This window comes from Panthera onca, chromosome C1 (genome assembly GCF_046562875.1).
Source record: "Panthera onca isolate mPanOnc1 chromosome C1, mPanOnc1 haplotype 2, whole genome shotgun sequence".
Classification (NCBI taxonomy): domain Eukaryota; kingdom Metazoa; phylum Chordata; class Mammalia; order Carnivora; family Felidae; genus Panthera; species Panthera onca.
The window spans coordinates 57,327,933-57,347,989 of NC_138346.1; the positions used below are offsets into that span (position 1 = coordinate 57,327,933).

The 20,057-nt window shown below is 36.3% G+C and overlaps 1 protein-coding gene across 1 annotated transcript in view; it reads right to left on the reverse strand.

Annotated features, from left to right (window-relative positions):
- MTX2 (metaxin 2) overlaps nucleotides 1–20,057 on the reverse strand; it is a 66,262-nt gene that overhangs the window by 14,681 nt on the left and 31,524 nt on the right. Inside the window, exons 4-5 of the mRNA XM_060621847.3 lie at nucleotides 4,915–4,987; nucleotides 349–425 (exon numbers count right to left, since the gene is read on the reverse strand). Of these exons, the coding sequence (XP_060477830.1) occupies nucleotides 349–425; nucleotides 4,915–4,987 (150 nt within the window). The remainder of the gene's footprint in view (nucleotides 1–348; nucleotides 426–4,914; nucleotides 4,988–20,057) is intronic.

Here is a 20,057-nt window from a genome sequence, read left to right on the forward strand (position 1 = left end):
TAATTCAAATGTATATATTAATATTCAACTTCCAAATACACCCTATATTTCCTTCTCAAAGGTTAACTCAACATTTTATAACAACCTAAGTTTTCATTTATGACCAAAATTCTCATAAGTGTAAGTTAGAAACTTATCTACCATTTTGTAAAGATCAAATTACATCTTTTGCCATTGATTTACATTACGGGGGAAAAAAACTTCCACTTTAGAAATATTTCTCCTCTAGTTTATATTGGCATTTTATGAAACTAGGTTAAAATCAATGTAAATGTTAAGACATGCTAAAGAATGATGAATGACTTAAAAGTAACTGTGATCAAATATATTTAATATCTTTTTTATTACCTTTGCTTTAACGAATTGGACTATTGGACCAAGTTCTGATACTACTTGATTTCCTACATGAATAAAAGGTACTTTACCTGTTGAGGAAAAAGAAATGTATGAAAATACTTTCAGTAAATTAACATAAAAATGGAATGTTTTATTAATATACTGCTCTTGTAATCCTATAACTTTTGAAAATTATAAATGTGTATGTTAAATTCTATAAACTATTTTTTTAAGTTTATTTACGTTGAGAGAGAGACAGAGACAGAGAGAAAGAGAGAGAGCATGAGCAGGGGAGGATTAGAAAGAGAGGGAGAGAGAAGATCCCAAGCAGGCCATGAGCTATCAGCATGAAGTCCAATGTAGGGCTAAAACTCTCGAACCCTGAGATCATAACCTAAGCCAAAATCAAGAGTTGGACACTTAAATGACTGAGCCACCCAGGCACCCCAAATTCTATAAACAATTACTAATTTTAAAAGAAAAAAAGGAGATTCATTTCTAGAATTCTCACTTGCATATAGTAACCGACCACAATAATATTCCCTTTTCAGAACTAACACTGACAAGTCACTCTATAGCAGTAAACACTAATTATTCAATTTACATGAATAGGCAGGACATTGGTCCACAACCACTGATAGATTTGTAAGAAATGTAGTGGGTCTTTCTCTTCAGAGTCCAATGAATCAATCTATTTTTAAACTACATTTAAGAAGACAACTTCTTTTTACATCTACTTTTAAACCTCAGACACGTAAGTTCAATATCTTAAGCACATAACGGTACATTAATAAATGTCTTTGACTCAAAAAAAATCAGGAATTAAGAGAATTAACAATCTTTGAAGGTATGCTAGTTTATGAATTCTAATACAAAGTATGTTCCCAGACATATTTGGGGGAAAAAAATAAAAGTATGCTTATAAAAACTGGCTTCTCTCTATAAATGTCACATTAAAAAACTAATATTTCATTTTTATAAAAACTAATAGTTGACAAAATTATCAGAGATGATAATAGTCTCCAAACAGCAATGAAGTTCACCCCAAAAGCTAGAGGATGAAATCTGCTGTCAGACCTAATTCAGAGTTCACGCTAACAGCAGGCTTCTTCATGGTCCTTTTCAACAGATTGACTCCTCTCGGCCTCATGCAGACCTAGGGTAAAGGATGAGGTGCACAGCACCAACAAAAGCTTCACCTACATCCATAAAATAACGTGCATTATAAGGGAAAGGCAGTCCCTCAGGGAAACAACTCTATTGATGTATTTAGAAGACATTTCCATGATACCAGTATAAAAACACTGCATTCCACATACCTTTCTTCTAATCTTGCAAAGGTGAGAAGAATTTATTTGGGTAAATAAGTACTGGGTAAATAAGTAAAATCAGTAAATAAGTAAAAACTAAGTTAAAAATAAGTACTGGTAAATTTATTGGGTCAGTAAGTAAAAAAGTATTGGGTCATAGTGTTTTTTAGCTTGAGATAAAACCTTTGTTAAGTACTATAATGCTAGAAATAGCACAGGTCGTCTGAGATAAAATGATCTAAGAATGAAAACTATGTGTGGATAAATGCCTAGACTAAAGCTATTTTTAGGGCATAGCATTTTGAAAGCAAAGTGTATTTCTCATTTTCAATAACGAGTTTAGTTTGTATTTTATTTCTTTTCTTAAAAATACTTTGAGTATTGGGCACTGGGGTGGCTCAGTTAAGCATCTGACTTCGGCTCAGGGCATGATCTCTGGTTCGCAAGTTCTAGCCCCCCATGGGGCTCTCTGCTCTCTGCTCTCAGCACGGAGCCCACGCCAGATCCTTTGTCCCCCCTCTCTCTGCCCCTTGCCCGTGCATGCTCTCTCTCTCAAAAATAAGTTAAAAAAAAATATTTTTTCAGTATTGTAGATTATGAAGCAGGAAAGCAGAGTACTCATACATCTCTAAATATAAAGATATATATAAAAATCAAGGCAACAAATTAGAAGTAAATAATGTTTTTTGTCACTAGCCTGACTTAAAGTGGAGCCAATGTTGGGGTGCCTGGGTGGCTCAGACAGTTAAGCATCTGACTCCTGATTTCAGCTCAGGTCATGATCTCAAGGTTCATGAGTTTGAGCCCTGCCTTGGGCTCTGTGGTAACAGCACAGTCTGCTTAGGATTCTCTCTCCTCCTCCTCTCTCTCTCTCTCTCTCTCTGCCCCTCCCACATTCATATGCGCTCGCTCTCTCTCTCTCTCTCTCTCTCAAAATAAATAAACTTAAAAAAAAAGTGGAGCCATTGTTACATCCTTATTATTGCAAGTATCAGGCAAAAGCACAGTCAGACATTTATTCGCTGGCACCAATCAAACACCATTAAAAAAAAAAAATCTGAGGGCCCTATTTCTTATTTTATGCAAAATAATCATTTTTTCAACTTTTGTTTTTAAGGGCTCCTGGCTGGCTCAGTTGGTAGAGCATGCAACTCTTGATCTCAGAGTCGTGAGTTCAAGCCCCACAATTTGGCATGGAGCCTACTTAAAATAAAGATTTTTTTTAAAAGTGCTTTTAAAAAAGAATTTTTGTCTTTAAAGGAAGCAAGAAGAAAGCAAGCAAGTTTGTAGGTTCAGAAAATATTAGAAACAAAAAGAACCCCGGATACCATCTAATGCAATCACCACATATTACAGATGAAGTCACTGACACTCAAAAAAGAGAAGGGAAATTTCCCAAGGAAACTGTTAATAAGTGACAAGGTCACAGAAGGATTAGAGTAAAAATTTCGTAGCTCTTAGCCAAGCAGTCTTCTGATTACTCCATGATGCTCTCTGCTTTAAAAATCTACTAGAACAAGATCATTCCAACAAATAAAACATCCCTTGATCACCCCAAATCATATGATGAAAGAGAGTAATACTAGTCATATGATACAATTTAAATAAATGCCTTAAGAGAAAGTGCCATTTTCATCTACTTATGGGAGACTCCTCCCTATGAATGTATATATGTATATACGTATGGTTTGTAGCCTCTATAGTATTTATTTGTCTTTCATAATATCACCTAGGTGATACTTAGTACAGTCATTTTAGGAAACAGGTGGATGAACCACATGGCTTTTCCTCATTTGCCAAGGATAGTAACTTTAGTATTAGATTATTAACATTTTTGTATGCATAGCTACACTCTTTTTGTATGACTACATAAAGGAAAAAATGGACAGAACCCAATATAATTCATTTCACCAGAATTCAGAAAGTTTATAAAATTTCTATACAAAAATAATAGAAAATGAGTTAATTAATGGGCTTCAAGAATCTAAAACATGTCTATGTTTACAAATCTAGAAATTCTTTTATGGAGATGTTTTAAAATGTATATTCATAAATCTATAAATGTAGACTATTAATGTAGAATTTTCAGTGTGTATGGAGGCTGTCTTCACAGCTTTTGATAATTATTACCACCTTTAAGAATCGAAGATGAAAAGAAAAAAATGCTTTATACAAGTCATTTCTAAGTTATTTTCACAGTGAGGAGACAGAAAAATGTCTCCCTAAAAGCAATGTAACTCACTTATCCCAACAATTTATACTCAGTGGATTTACCCATAAAGGAGTGATTCTGTGTTATTACTGTAGCAGCAAAACCATAATTATAATCCATACCAATTTTAGTTAATATTTATCAGCTTTGTGGCACTATATTTTTATATTAAAAATTATCTGAACCAGGGGCACCTGGGTCGCTTGGTTGGTTGGACGACCAACTTCGGTTCAGGTCATGATCTTGCAGTTCATAGGTTCAAGCCCCATATCCGGCTCCGTGCTGACAGCTCAGAGCTCAAAGCCTGGAGCATGCTTCAGATTCTGTGTCTACCTCTCTCTCTGCCCCTCCCCTTCTCACGCTCTGTCTCTCTCTCTCTCTCTCTCAAGAATAAATAAATGTTAAAAAAAAATTAAAAATTAAAAAACTGAAAATTACAATTAAAAAAAAATTTATCTGAACCATATTTATTTAAAATTGTACCCTAATCTACTAATACATGACACACAGAAAAGGCAACACTGATTATAAAAAATAGCGGAAAGGCTAAAATCTTAATAAAAAGTATTTTAAAACCTGTTGAAATAAAAATAAAAAAGAAATAATTAGAAACCAAAAGCTTTCAGAGACGACCTTAAGGTCTTTGACAAATTAATTATTCCACACTCTCTTCTTCCCTCTGAATAATAAGAGGACATAGTTTAGAGAAGTGTGTTTAATAATGAATGGATTCATTAATATTAAAATTTGTTTTCTGAAGTGGAAACAGCACTATGTAAATAAGATTGGGGATATCTGAGATTATGTATTTTCTTAATATTTCTTAATATTTACTGTGACTTTCCACTAACCATCTATGACCGCAGAGTTGAAATGAATAGCCATGTCCACCCAAAGATTATCAAGTTTACAATTGTTACTTCATAAAACCATGGGAAAAGTCTTCAAAGGGTAAACAAAACAAAAAAATCTAGGTACAAACTGAACTATCACTACAATTTCACCAATACAGAATATTAACAGAAAATTAAAAAAAAAAAAACAAAAAAAACTTACCAGATGGAGACATATATTCTGCATTCGCCCTACAAACCACTTTGACAGGCAGGTTACACATTTGCAAAAAGGCCTGCAAGTCAATACAAGTATAATTAGCCTAGTGAAAGTAGATATGTATTTGAACAAAACTTTTTATTTATTTTCTAAACTTAAGCAAAAGCTCATAGAGTAACACTTCACTGGAAAAGAATGAATCAATTTAAAGTAAAATACTTGTCTGAACAAAATCAAATGTCATTTCAGTGCTAAAAAAATCAAGGACTTAGACACCAGTAAATGTATGTATGACACTTAGAGCGTTTATACACACTTTAAAAAATGTAAATTATCCACACTTATTTTATTCCATTAGTTTATATAAGTCAGCAATACTATATATTGGTTTAACCTTTAATACATGACTATAAAGTCCAAATTTTACAAGGTATTGCTTAATTCCACTATTCTTTACAGGATCTTCATCTTTGTCTTAGAGGAAAATTCTCAAAATGTTATTTTTGCTACTTCCAAGTTCTCTCTTATATACTCAGTGTTCTAATGTGTAGCTTTATGCTTACCAATTCTTTTTTTTTTTTTTTAATTTTTTTTTTAACGTTTATTTATTTTTGAGACAGAGAGAGACAGAGCATGAACGGGGAGGGTCAGAGAGAGAGGGAGACACAGAATGTGAAACAGGCTCCAGGCTCTGAGCTGTCAGCACAGAGCCCGACGCGGGGCTCGAACTCACAGACCGCGAGATCATGACCTGAGCTGAAGTCGGACGCTTAGCCGACTGAGCCACCCAGGCGCCCCTCCAATTCACTTTTTAAAGACATAAGTTGTTGGTTTTCACTTTGTTTATAGTAACAAAAATTTCACAAGCAACTTAAATGTCTAACAATAAAGAACAGGTAAATTATTTACGGTGAATCCAAATCATGTAATGTTATGCAATGACCTTTTAAAAATCATGAATTGTATCTTCACACGAGGCTGCATGAAATAAGTTTATTTCCCAGTCTTCCTTACAGCTGGATGTGACCAATGTCTAAATTCTGACCAATGGGACTTAAAGTTCTGGGCAACGGCTGGGAAGTTTCTTCAAAAATAATGGATATGACCTCTCCTCTTTTTTTCCTTCCTGCTCACTGGAATATGAAAAGGATGTCTACAGCCACAGCTGTCAAACCCAACCATGAAGCAGAAGCTGAGAGAAGATGGCAGAGCAACAAGGGGAAAGATGCCTAGTTCCTTGGTAATCACCAAAGCTAGATTACCTGTGTTTATAAGAAAAAGAAATAAACTTCTATCTTTTCAAGTCTCTACTATTTTGGGTCTTCTGTAACTCCTAGCCAAACCTAATTCTTTTTTTTTTTTTTTAATTTTTTTTTTTTTTCAACTTTTTTTTATTTATTTTTGGGACAGAGAGAGACAGAGCATGAACCGGGGAGGGGCAGAGAGAGAGGGAGACACAGAATCGGAAACAGGCTCCAGGCTCCGAGCCATCAGCCCAGAGCCTGACGCGGGGCTCGAACTCACGGACCGCGAGATCGTGACCTTAGCCAAACCTAATTCTAACTAATGCACCAACAATTACTGTGTCTAGCTTTAAACCCCACCTCAACCAACCAAAAGCTGATTCTGTGTAAGTGCACACTGTCATCTAAATACCATAACCTGTGCTTCCAATTTATAATAGTGAACTACTTGACTGACCCACAGGTATAGACTAGGATCAAAATTATGTGGAAGGCTTATTAAAACACAAATTGTTCAGAACGGAAGAATTAGAGACAGTAAGTATCAACAGCTCTTTCAACAAGAATGGATGAGAAGGAAAGGAAGAAGGGGATTAGAAGGGTCTTCCTTCTATTAATATGTAGTGGTACTCGATGAGGGAGAAAGGTTGAGCTTGAAAAAAAAAAGACAGCAAAAACACACTGAAATGATAAGAAACAGGGAGAACAACAGGCATACAAGATCCATGAGAAGGTAAAAAGGGATGTAAGAGCACAGGTAGAGGGATCTGGTTATTTGTCAGAAAACAGGACAGTTTGCTACTCCAATGCAAGGGGTGGTCAGTGTCAGTGGTAACTGCAAGATGGTGAGCAAGAAGGACAAGAAAATGCGAATGCTCACATCCTGTAAAATGGGAGAAGAAATCATCTGCTGAGAATGAAGGCATAAGGGGATTGAGGCCTTCAAAGAAGAACAAAAAGAATCTGAAACATTATCTTAACATTATCTTCTCAAATGTTTGGATAATATTCCCCTGTTAACAATTACAATACTCTAAAAATAGTAAATATGGTATATTTTGCTAAACTAAATGTATAGTGGTAACTGTACTAATCTTTATTCCAAAAAGCTATATTTCACCAAAAAAATTAAGCAAAATGGTAATGTTCTGCAATCAAAGCCATGTTTCCAGTCCTGTGAATTTTTAACTTTTTTACTTTTTTTTGTTTGTTTGTTTGTTTATTTTTGAGACAGAGAGAGACAGAGCATGAACAGGGGAGGGTCAGAGAGAGAGGGAGACACAGAATCTGAAACAGGCTCCGGGCTCCGAGCTGTCAGCACAGAGCCCGACGCAGGGCTCGAACTCACGGACCGCGAGATCATGACCTGAGCCGAAGTCGGACGCTCAACCGACTGAGCCACCCAGGCGCCCCTACTTTTTTACTTGAAAAAAAGGCCAGCAATTTAGCAATGCTCAATTCACCACAGACCTCAATTGATGACATAATTCTAGTTAGCCAAAGATTAATTTTACAACATTTACTATAATTAACCTTCATCCTTCATTCAAAAGAAATTTTATAAATTAACCGGCAGTTTATAAGGAAGTCTGATGTCACAAACAGAACATTTTATCCAAATATTAAAAATGCAAACCAGAACATTACCATAACTGTCTTTGAGAATATAAAAACTTTAAATCCAAACCAAGCTTTGATCCAAACAATATTTCTCCTTTATCTTGTAGGATGGAAGAAAATTTCTGAGAGGTCCCAAAATAGAATTTTCAATTTTCGCTTTCACTTTCAATCTCCTTCTTAGGTTGGAATGATACACCAACCTAAAACACATTTTATTTTCAATTCTGAAATTGCAGTCTGCATATTTTTATTCCCATGTGAATCCAAAGAAAAATGTAGTTTTAATTATAATAAGGAAATTAGGGTGACTCAGCTAACTCCTATTCCTCCGCTGGACACTTTATTCCAAACTAATTCAAGTGATTAATAATATAAAATAATCTGCACCAATGGGCGCCTGGGTGGCTTGGTCGGTTGGGCGTCTGACTTCGGCTCAGGTCATGATCTCACGGTCCGTGAGTTCGAGCCCCGCATCGGGCTCTGTGCTGACAGCTCAGAGCCTGGAGCCTGTTTCACATTCTGTGTCTCCCTCTCTCTCTGCCCCTCCCCTGTTCATGCTCTGTCTCTCTCTGTCTCAAAAATAAATAAACGTTAAAAAAAAAATTTTTTTTAATAATCTGCACCAAAAACTTAGCACATACTATCAGAATAATGTTCAATAACTGTGCTGTCCAATATGGTAGCCACCAGTCACCGGTGGCTATTTAACTTAAATTTAAATTAATTAAAATTCAATAAAATGTTTAATTCAGTTCCCCAGTCACACTAGCCACGTTTCAAGTGCCCTATAGCCACATGTGGCTAATGGCTACCATATTTATTGGTATGAACATTTACATCATTGCAGGAAGTTCTATTAGACAATACAGATCTACAGCAATGGTAATCAGTGCACAGAAGACATCTTAGCAAGACAGGCTGACATCATCTGAAAGTGATCAGGCTAAATATTATAAAAACAATCTGCACAATATGAGAGTGCTCATAAACTCTGCAATTGATCAATCAACTTTTGATGACAGTGACGCATTAAGCACCACAATATTTTCAATTAAAAAAAAAAACTAAACTAAATAGGGTTTATTCTGAGCAACTCCAACTGATAAAATGATGAGATAAATTTATTAACATGTGAAAACTAAGAATTTAAGAATGAATAAATTAAAACTACAGCCAACAAATATATTTTCTTTGAATGGTAAGGAATTTTTTTAAAATTTTTTTTTTTAATGTTTATTATTATTGAGAGAGAGACACAGAGCATGAGCAGGGGAGGGATATAGAGAGGGGGGAGAACAGAATCTGAAGTAGGCTCCAGGCTCTGAGCTGTCAGCACAGAGCCTGACGCGGGGCTCAAACTCACAAACTGCGAGATCATGACCTGAGCCGAAGTCAGTTGCCTAACCAACAGAGCCACCCAGGCACCCCGAATGGTAAGGGATTTTTTTAACACACACACACATACACACACAGAACCCAGTACCTGACTTCTAAACTCTGAAATTTAATAAGCTTGATGTAGTTTCAACATATTAAATAAATTAAATTCATAACATCAAAAAAATTCATTGAAGGGGCGCCTGGGTGGCGCAGTCGGTTAAGCGTCCGACTTCAGCCAGGTCACGATCTCGCGGTCCGTGAGTTCGAGCCCCGCGTCAGGCTCTGGGCTGATGGCTCGGAGCCTGGAGCCTGTTTCCGATTCTGTGTCTCCCTCTCTCTCTGCCCCTCCCCCGTTCATGCTCTGTCTCTCTCTGTCCCAAAAATAAATTAAAAAAAAAAAAAAAAAAAAATTCATTGAAGCAATGTTGATACATTTTATTTCCTAAAAAATATAAAAAGTAATACCAGATCATGGATAACTAAACATAAAGAACTGAAGTTACACATTTATCTCTGTAATCCTCCAAAAATCTACCAAAATAACAGTGAAGAAATAGAAAACTGATAAACCCAGAAAGACACAAAGAAGGGGAGAGGAGACCAAAGCAGACCAGGAATATCTGCCCACTTTTGTCAGATGGAAAGCGGACTTAGGGCAGAGGAAGCTGAAACCCAAGAGCATGCAGAGGAAAAAAATCAATGTGTCCACATCACAGAAACTAGGCAGATTCCACAACTGGAGGCACCACGTACCACAGAGGGTGGAGGTGAGGTAAAGGACTAAAAATAAGAGTGGCTGAAAGTGTGTATGAGTATCGCACAACTAGTCCACCCCCAACCTGGTAGGAGACAGAGGTCCATTCTCTGAAGAAACCCAACCAGACAGACTCCTGACTCAAGGCTCAAGCAGCACAGCAGGGCGGAACTGGGTGGGTTGGGGCTGTTACACGGAAAAGAGGAACATGAAGGCAGAGTGTACACACCGACCAAAGAGACCCACAGCACCCCCTCTCCCCTCTCAGCTCTCTCACGCTGGTAACGAATTGAAGTACCTCCAAGATAAGAGAGATAACTATAGAAAAGCCCTACAAATGCTGATATGATAGTAGGGGTGGGAGAGGTTGGGATAGCCGCCAACAAAAATGGCAGCTCACTGTGCAATCAGTCTACAGTGAAGTCCACACGTCAAAAAGTCCCTCATCTCCCCATCAGCTTTTTAGTGTCTCACTCTTAAATATAAATTGTTAGGACAGATCAATAGATACTTGAGGAAAGCCTCGAACATAAAATACAGAGCCAAAAGAAGCCACAAAAAAGGAACTGACAGGAAACAAAAAATACAGAGAAGACAACTTCAAAGAAAAATTATAATGGTTAATATTTATTTAGCACTTACTAGGTACCAGGTACTTGCATAAGAGCTTTGTCCGAGCGGTAGGTACAACAAATATGCCTCTTTTAATATGGGAACACACAAACATATAAAGAGGTTAAGGGATCTGAACAAGCATACAGAAAGGAAGAAAGGAAAGGAAGGAGGAAAGGAGGGAGAGAAGAAGGGAGAGAAAGAAAGGAAAGGAAAGGGGAAAAAAGGAAAACAAAAAGTGAACCATACAAAGGACTGAGCAGATAAATGACAATGACATTCAGTGTCTCAAAGAGCAACTCTGAAAGCTCGACGGTAATACAAGGGCTTCAAAAAATCTTGTCAGCCTAAAATTCTACATGCGGCCAAGGTATTAATGAAATGTGAAGACAGAATAAAAACAGTACCACATAAGCAATGTCTTTACATTTTTATTGCCCACGTATCCTTTCTCAGGAAGCCAATGAAGAATGTGCTGTACAATAAAAATAATAAACCAAGGAAAAAAAAAAGAATACAGGATCCAGAGAATATGGGGATCCAACATAAAAGCAAAAAGAATTCCCTGGATGATGATGAATAGCAGTCATAAGAAAACAGCCCTGCAGCCAACAGAGGAAGGAACTGTTCCAATTAAAGCAGAAGGAACAGGAGTTTCCAAGGTAGTATTTCTGAGAGAAAAGACAAAAAGGATCTGATGTATTTGGCCACTGTGAGGGGGAGTAGTATAGATCAGTCAGAGTTTAAGAGAGAAAACTACTCAAATGAATTAAATAAAACAATTATTAACCCAAGGGGAGGAAAATCATAGAGAAAGAGTATGTTCATAGTACACTGAGCCACTCAATTGAGATCAACACTTATATTCTAATTATAATGTAAACACTGAATATTAATTTAATCCAAAAAGTGAAAACACTATTGGGAAGATGGAGGAGAAGGAGGTGAGTTGTAAGAGGGGAATTTCAAAATTTTTAAATGAAGTAGTAACATAAGCATCTTACTTAAAAATACAGAGGTAAATACCTGGCAAAATAATACAGCTAAAAGAAATGAAAGTAGTTATCTCTGTATATCCAGATTTGGGATAGGAAAAGGATAGGACAGTGGACTGTTTTTATTTGTGACAAGCCTCTCATATATTACTTACTGGTGGGAGTGTAAATTAATCCAACCACCTTGAAAATGTTTGGTCATTTCTACTAAGCACATGACTACCCTATCAGCCAACAATTCCATTCCCAGAAATATATCAAAAAGAAACAAGGCATATAGCCACTAACATACACATATACAAAAATGCTCTTAAGCAGCTTGATCCTAAGAATCAAATACGGGGAGCAGCTCAAACGTCTATTAATATTAGTAGCAAACTTGAATCTAAAATTCCTAACTCCAGGGGTGCTGAGTGGCTCAATCAGTTCAGTGTTACGCATCTGACTTCAGCTCAGCTCTTGGTCTCATGGTTCACGAGTTAGAGCTCTGCATCGGACTGTTTGCTATCAGCACAGAGCCTGCTTCGGATCCTCTGTCCCCCTCTCTCTGCCCCACCCCCTCTCTCAAAACTAAACATTAAAAATAAATAAAATACAATTCCTAACTCTAAGCTAAAAAGGGTATACAATGTCACCAATTGCTATTATGAGAAAGGAAAAAATATACAAGGATTATATATTTTTCTTGACTCTGAATTCTTTACAAAGAGCATTCACTGAGAACTTTTAAATCAGAGAAATTCCAGAAACAGTCCCAGAAGATGATACCTACAATACTCCATAAAGATTCTAAATTCTATGTCTTCAATTATTACCTCTGAATCATATCTTCTGGGAACCATGGCTCAGATCTTTTTGCAAAAACTGGTCTTGAAGAATAAAATTTATTTGCATATAAGTGAAAGTGAAGCCAAAAGTATAGAGAACAAAAAAAATCTGTTATCAGTCAAGTAGACCATTACAAATACCTTAAATCCTAGATTCAAAAGTTGTTATTGTTAATAAAAATGCCATTGCTTTGATTAGATTATAAGACTAACAGTTTAAATGTTGGGAAAACCTTTTCAAATGTTGTACATAACAGAGTATCAGGAATACAGACAGGGATCCCATTACAGTAATCTTTCAGTAACATGGTGACAAGCTTCTGATTCTTCTCACTTCTCATTTCAGATTCCTCTGTCTTCTAAAACTAGCGTTTACTCTTGTAATTCCCAGTTATATGCCAGATAATGATTATCAGCTCAATAAATAAATGAACAAACATGAAAATCTCAACAATACATCAAATCACAAAATGAAGACTAAAGAAGTCTAAAATTCAGTAAATCTTCTAGTTTTCCTATGTGAATTTTTTTGATGTAGCAACAGAAACTCCTGATAATAAAAACATTTTTTAAAAGTCTGCTTAGTCATAACATAAAATTTATATTTAACCACTAGCTGGAATATGAATCAATGCAGTTTTCTTGAAGGGTAGCTTAGCAACATCTATGAAAATCCTAAATGTACATATCCTCTGACCCCACAATTGTATTGTTAGAAATCTATCATATGGACATATATGCCTAAAATCATGTAAGATATATGTTAGGATATTCATGCCTAATCCCTATTTATAGTATAATTATACTATATTTATAATATTTATACTTATAATAATAGCCTAATACCCACCAATAAGAGACTGATTCAGTAAACTGCGGTGAATCCATCAATGGAATATTTGTAGTCTTCAAAAAAGAATGGTGCCCCAAAACCTATAAAAAACCTATAAAACTCAGGGCAACGGAGTGGCTCAGTCAGTTAAGCATCTGACTTTGGCTGGGGTTTGATCTCATAGTGGGCTCAAGCCCCATGTCAGGTTCTGTGCTGACAGCTCAGAGCATGGAGCCTGCTTCAGATTCTGTGTCCCTCTCTCTCTGCTCCTCCCCCACTCCTGCACACTCTCACTCGCGCTCTCTCTCTCAAAAATAAATGTTAAAAATTTTTTAAAAAGAACTTCTCAAACTCAACACCCAAAAAAACAAATAAACCAGTGAAGAAATGAATAGATATTTTTCTAAAGAAGACATCCAGACGGCTGACAAACACATGAGAAGATGCTCAACATCACTCATCATCAGGGAAGTACCAATCAAAACCATGATGAGATACCACTTCACACCTGTCAGAATGGCTAAAATTAACACAGGAAACAACAGATGTTTGGAAGGATGCAGAGAAAAGGGAACCCTCTTACACTGTTGGTGGGAATGCAAACTGGTGCAGCCATTCTGGAAAACAGTGTGGGGGTTCCTCAAAAAGGAACATTACTCAGCCATCAAAAAGAATGAACTCTTGCCATTTGCAACAATGTGGATGGAGCTAGACTGCATTATGCTACGCAAAATAAGTCAGAGAAAGGCAAATACCATATGATTTTACTCATATGTGCAATTTAAGAAACAAAGCAAATGAACATACAGAAAGGGAAAAACAAAAAGAAAGGAAAGCAAACCATCAGATACTCTTATGGAGAACAAACTGAGGATTGATGGAGGGAGGTGGGTGGGGGGTGGGCTATCATAACAAGAAGGACACTTGTTATGATGAGCACTGAATGTTATAAGTAAGTGATGAATCATTAAATTCTACTCCTGAAACTAATATTACACTATATGTTACCTGACTAGAATTTAAATAAAAATTTGAGGAAAAAAAAAGAATAGAGTTGCTCCTCAACCCAACTTCTTATACTACACTCCAAAAGACATTTCTCATCTGGAATCTTCTGTATGGCTACTGAATGACATGAGACAACATATACCAAATGCAAAATTGCTTTTTGTGTTATTTTTCTTCTAAGGGGCTGGGGTAAAACATTAAAACACAGCTCAATAAGGCCTACAAAAGGCTAATTTATTTGGTCCAATGCATAGCTTCCTGTGAACTAACTTGATAGAAAGACACAATTCTAAATATCTAGAAGAATGAGTGGAAAACATTTATGCATTCATCCCCATATTCAATACATATTTACTGAGCAGCTACTATATATCACAACTGTTCTAGGCACTGAGAACAGAACAGGGACCTTAAAGTCTCGGCCTTCACTGAGTTTACATTCTAATGGAGAGAGATGATATGCAAAAAAAAATGAAAATATGTATGGTGATTCCTGCTACTTAGAAATACAAAGCAGTATGAAGGTATTGCTATTATAAGTAGAGTGGTCAGATGAGGGCTCACCAATAAAGTAACATTTGGGCATAAACCTGAAGAAAGTTAGGGAGCCAGCCATGTTCAAAGGCACTAAAACAGTCTTATGCTTCCACTGGTGTGTCTGAGGGACAAGACCAGTCCGACAATGCAGATTAAGGAAGTGAGTGGTAACAGGGAACATCAGAGACAACCAGGAGATCATGTAGGACTTACAGATACTTGTAAGGATTCTGACTTTTACTTTGCATGAGAAGAACAATTACAAGAAGGTGCTCAGCTGAAAACTGCTGGAATCTAACGTTTTAAAGGATTATAAGCAGTTATACAGAGATTAGATTGTAGACAGTAGAAGCATAGAAGCAGAAGCACTAGTTAGAAGGATTCTGGGGGCGCCTGGGTGGCTCAGTCGGTTGGGCATCCGACTTCGGCTCAGGTCATGATCTCACGGTTCATGGGTTCAAGCCCCGCATTGGTGCCCCTGCCCAGGTCATACTCTGTCTCTCTCTCTCAAAATAAATAAATAAATAAATAAATAAATAAATAAATAAACAAACAAACAAACAAACAAACATTAAAAAAAAGAAGAAGGATTCCGCAGTAATCTAGGCAAGAAATGGTGGTGGCCTGGATTAAGACAGGAGTGCTAGGGGGGACAAGAAGTCGGATTCTGGCTACATTTTTAAACTAGGGCCAAAAGGGTTTGCTGACAACTGGATGTGGATATAGGAAAAAGAGGACTCCAAAGATGGCCCAAACTTTCTGACATAAACAACTACAACAATGGAAATGCCATTTACCAAAATAGGAAAAAGTGCAGGATGAGAAGGTTTTGGTGGGAGAAGGGAGACTTAGGAGTCTTTAGATGGACTGCTCTAACATCACTTCCTTGTCAAACTTTCCTGACAGGCAATGACTAGGAAACAACTCTATTCTCTTTTCAAAGACCTGGTCACGAAGGCAGTTATATGCTTTGAAACCAGATAAGCAGATTCTCCTGAAATGTTGAGAAGCCCAACCTCAAAGGCCACCCACGCCCTTTTCTTTTGTGGACAGAGGTGACAGAAGTACCTACAAATCAGTATAATCTTTGTCAACACTTTCCTGCAAGGATGGTAATACTGAGGTGTTAAGAAACGGGTAGAGCTATAGTTATTTATGCAGAATAAAAACACAACCAGGGATAGTTTTTACCTTTGATCTCTTCTGTTCCCTGCATCTATAGCCCACCAAGTTTAAAAAGTGAAAAGTCAATACCCAAAGTGTAAAAAGAACGGACATAAGTCAACACCAAAAACTCCAAATAATCGGATTAAAAAGTGAGCAGAGGACCTGAATAGAAATCCTTCCAAAGAAGACATACAGATGACCAACAGACACATGAAAAGATGCTCAACGTCAGAGAAATGTATATCAAAACCACAATGAGATTTATCACCTTTACACCTGTCAGAATGGTTACTATCAAAAAGACAAGAAATAAAAAGCACTGGTAGGGATGTGGAGAAAAAGGAACCCTCATGCACTATTGGTAGGAATGAAAATTGGTGCAACCACTATGAAAAACAGCATAGAGATTCCGATCCAGTCATTCCATTACTGAATATTTACCCAAAGAAGGCAAAAACATGAACTCAGAAGATATAGGTATACCTATGTTCACTGCAGCATTATTTATAGTAGCCAAGATATGAAAGCAACCCAAGTATCTGTCGATGGATGAAGAAGATGTAGTGTTTGTATACACACACACACCATGGAATATTACTCAGCCATAAAAAGGAATGAGATCACTTACATGTGGACTCTAAAACACAAAACAAATGAACAAACAAAAAACCAAAGATTCCCACAAATACAGAGAACAAATTGACAGTTGGCAGACGGGAGGAGAGGAGGGGGATGGGTGAAGGAGAGTGGGAGATACAGGCTTGCAGTTATGGGATGAAAAAGTCACAGGGACAAAAGGTATAACACAGCATTATATGGTGCTGTACCTTATGGAGAATTACGAGCCTTCGGGAGATTTAAATTAAGTACACAGGTCGTATAATTAATATAAGGTAAGCAGAATAATATTAATGAGAAAATCCAACAAAACAAAACATTTCAAAAATTATGCATACCTAGTTTAACTCTTTGTTCCCAAAGAAATATACTAAAAATATCTCAGAAAGGATCTGGAAGGGCAAACTTAATGAAATTAAATTTGAAGCTGAAAAAAATCATCAATTTCTTTTACAGAAATAAATATGATGCTATCTGACAGGAGAAGGAAAACAGAATCTGCAATATTAAGAAACCTGAAATATCAAACATCTTTTAATTGCATTAGGTTAACAACAACAAAAAACAAACAAAACAAAAGGGCAAATAAAAATATTCAGTTCATAAAACTATGAGAAGGGAAACACAGCTAGCCAACAACAGGCCTGCCCTGGCTACTACATTTGCACAGGGAGGACGCTGCCTCATTGACATTCTGTCCTACCATCATTTAGAGGAAGGTGACTTTCTGTTGCTGACTCATACACCATACCAATGACTGGGTGACCATTAGCACATTCCCACTCCTTAATTGTCACTGGTTAAGTGCCTAGCATAACCTAATGGATCCTAACAGAGTACAGACTTAAGAAGCATACTGTTTGAGAAGACTAGAATGCCTTTTGAAAAATGAAAATCCTCTGCATCAATTTTAAGAATCAGTATAGACAGAACAGTAAGACTTAACAAAGCAGATGCCTCCCAGCGAGCCATCTCTGGGCAGGATCTGACTGTTAGAGAAAGGTCCTTTACCTGATAAGCTTTCTTCTTTTTTTTTTTTTTTAATTTTTTTATGCTTATTTATATTTGAGAGAGACAGTATACGAGACGGGGAGGGGCAGAGAGAGAGACAGAGACAAGAATGTGAAGCAGGCTCCAGGCTCTGAGCTGTTAGCACAGAGCCTGAAATGGGGCTCAAACTCACAAGCCGTGGGATCATGACCTGAGCCGAAGTCGGACGCTCAACAGACTGAGCCACCCAGGCACCCCAAAAAGTACTTTTTTAAAAAATAAGATGAAGAGTAAATATATGATTTCTGGTTTACAGTACATACCTTATATAAAATCTTTTAAACAAGGCAAAAACAACTGAATAAAGATGTTTTGATATTGACATAAATGCTTACTTTATGAATAATTTTTCAAAGTCCACACATTGACAAAACTGATAAATTATTGATAACAGGCCTCCCCTCCAGACTGTAAGCTCTATTAGCACACACTGACCATGTCTGTCTTGTTCACTGCTTTATCCTCAGCATACTATAGGTTCTCATGTAACACTTGCTCGAGGAATAAGCCATAGATATGCACAATAAATACAAACATACCTAAGTTTGTAGAAAACTAGTAAACTACAACAAAGACTAGCATTTTGTTATTTTATGGAACCAAAGATTACTGCATTAAAAAGTTAGATGTAACTCCTGTTAAATTCAGAGTTATTTTTTAAAATCAATAAAATGACAAATATCAGTAAGCAGATATTGTTTTAGAAAAATAGTTACAGGAATTTAACTTAAAAAACATTATCAGAAACCACAATTCAATGAGCAGAAAAAGCTTTTAAATAGAGCAAATCTGGTACCAAAACCATAAAAAGCTAATGAAAGCACGTATGAAGACAGATCACAACAGAGAACAGATCTTCCCTAATACAACTCTCACCTGAAAACTACTTTTGGAATATTTGAATCAACTTTAGATACATCAACACCTGACAGCTGTAGGAAAAAAATCAAGTTCAGAAGGAAAGCAACAAATAAAGATAACCAGAATAGGGAAAGATATAAGCTCTCCCTGTTAGAATTAAATATAAATAAAAGTTGTAAGGTCAATATTAAGCATAAGGAGCGATAAACTAGTCAAAAGGCACAGAAAGAATAATTCTTACAACCCAAGAACCTAAAGCAACACCAGTTGCATATCTGGCACTCAATGAACAACTTGGGAATAAAGAAAGGAAACTTTTTTTTTTTTGAGCTCCTATAACGAGTATTTTAAAGTTTTATATTTTACAGATAAAGATTCCCAACTGAGAAAAATAACAACAACAAAAGCCCACCAAATTTTAAATTCTTAGGATAAGCTAAATAGTAGATGTCAGGGATCTAAAATGTATTCATTTTGATAAACTAACCATAACTCCATATTGGATCATTTACCAATAAACAGCACCAACTATTTTCTTTCCGCTTCACTATTCCAAAAACAAAATGAACATCTACTTGTCTTACAAGTTAAACACACAAGAATACTCTTTGCGTTTAAGCAATAAAATCAACATTGCTTGCTCATAAAAATATAAAAATAAGGGCGTCTGGGTGGCTCAGTTGGTTAAGCATCCGACTTCAATTCAGGTCATGTTCTCACGGTTCGTGGGTTGAAGCACCACATCGGGCTCTGTGCTGACAGCTCAGAGCCTGGAGCCTGCTTCAGATTCTGTGTCTCCCACTTTCTCTGCCCCTCCCCTGCTCGCACTCTGTCTCTGTCTCTCAAAAATGAATGTTAAAAAAATTGTTTTAAATAATATAAAATTTTAAGGAATTGTTCTTAAGTTTTTAAAAGATCAGGTGCTTTATACTGATTAATATTGTGGAACTTAAGGGATTATAAACATAGCTTCTAAATGTATATAGGTCACATTAACAAAGTTACCAAATTCTAGATAGGGAAAAGCAATTTTCAGTCTAACCATGTAAAGCTATCCTTAGACAGCAGACCTCCGGTTTTCTTTCTTAGGACAAAGCTTCTATTCATTTCATAATTAAATTTGAAATATTTCACGTAAGAATTCCCTACAGACTATTCGAAAGCATGCAATACCATTTTCAGGGCACAAAATGAAAATGGTTCTGATTTTTAATTCATATCTTGTTTTACCAGGACACAAAAGAAAATCTGTGACAACAACCAAAGAATTATTTTCCCCCTTACTGAAGAGGCATGTTTTAAAATTAAAAACCATGAACAAATCTACCTACAAAATAATTCATTTTTTATATCAAACAGCTGCAGACCCTGTAATTGAAATAATGTATCTAAGGTTACAAATGAAAAGTGTTAGGTATCATTCTTGAAGTGACAGATTAAGTTCCTAATCCAGTTAAAGTAATAGCCATATTTGTAGTTTAACATAAATTAAGACCTTAATTATATTTGTGACTATTTTAAACAAAATAACAAATTTCTTTGTACCTGAGAATGTAATTTATAGCAAAGCCAGGTTCATTTTCCAAACCAATCTATTTCACACTGCAGAAGTACTCTGGTATAATGGTATAATGTAATTCT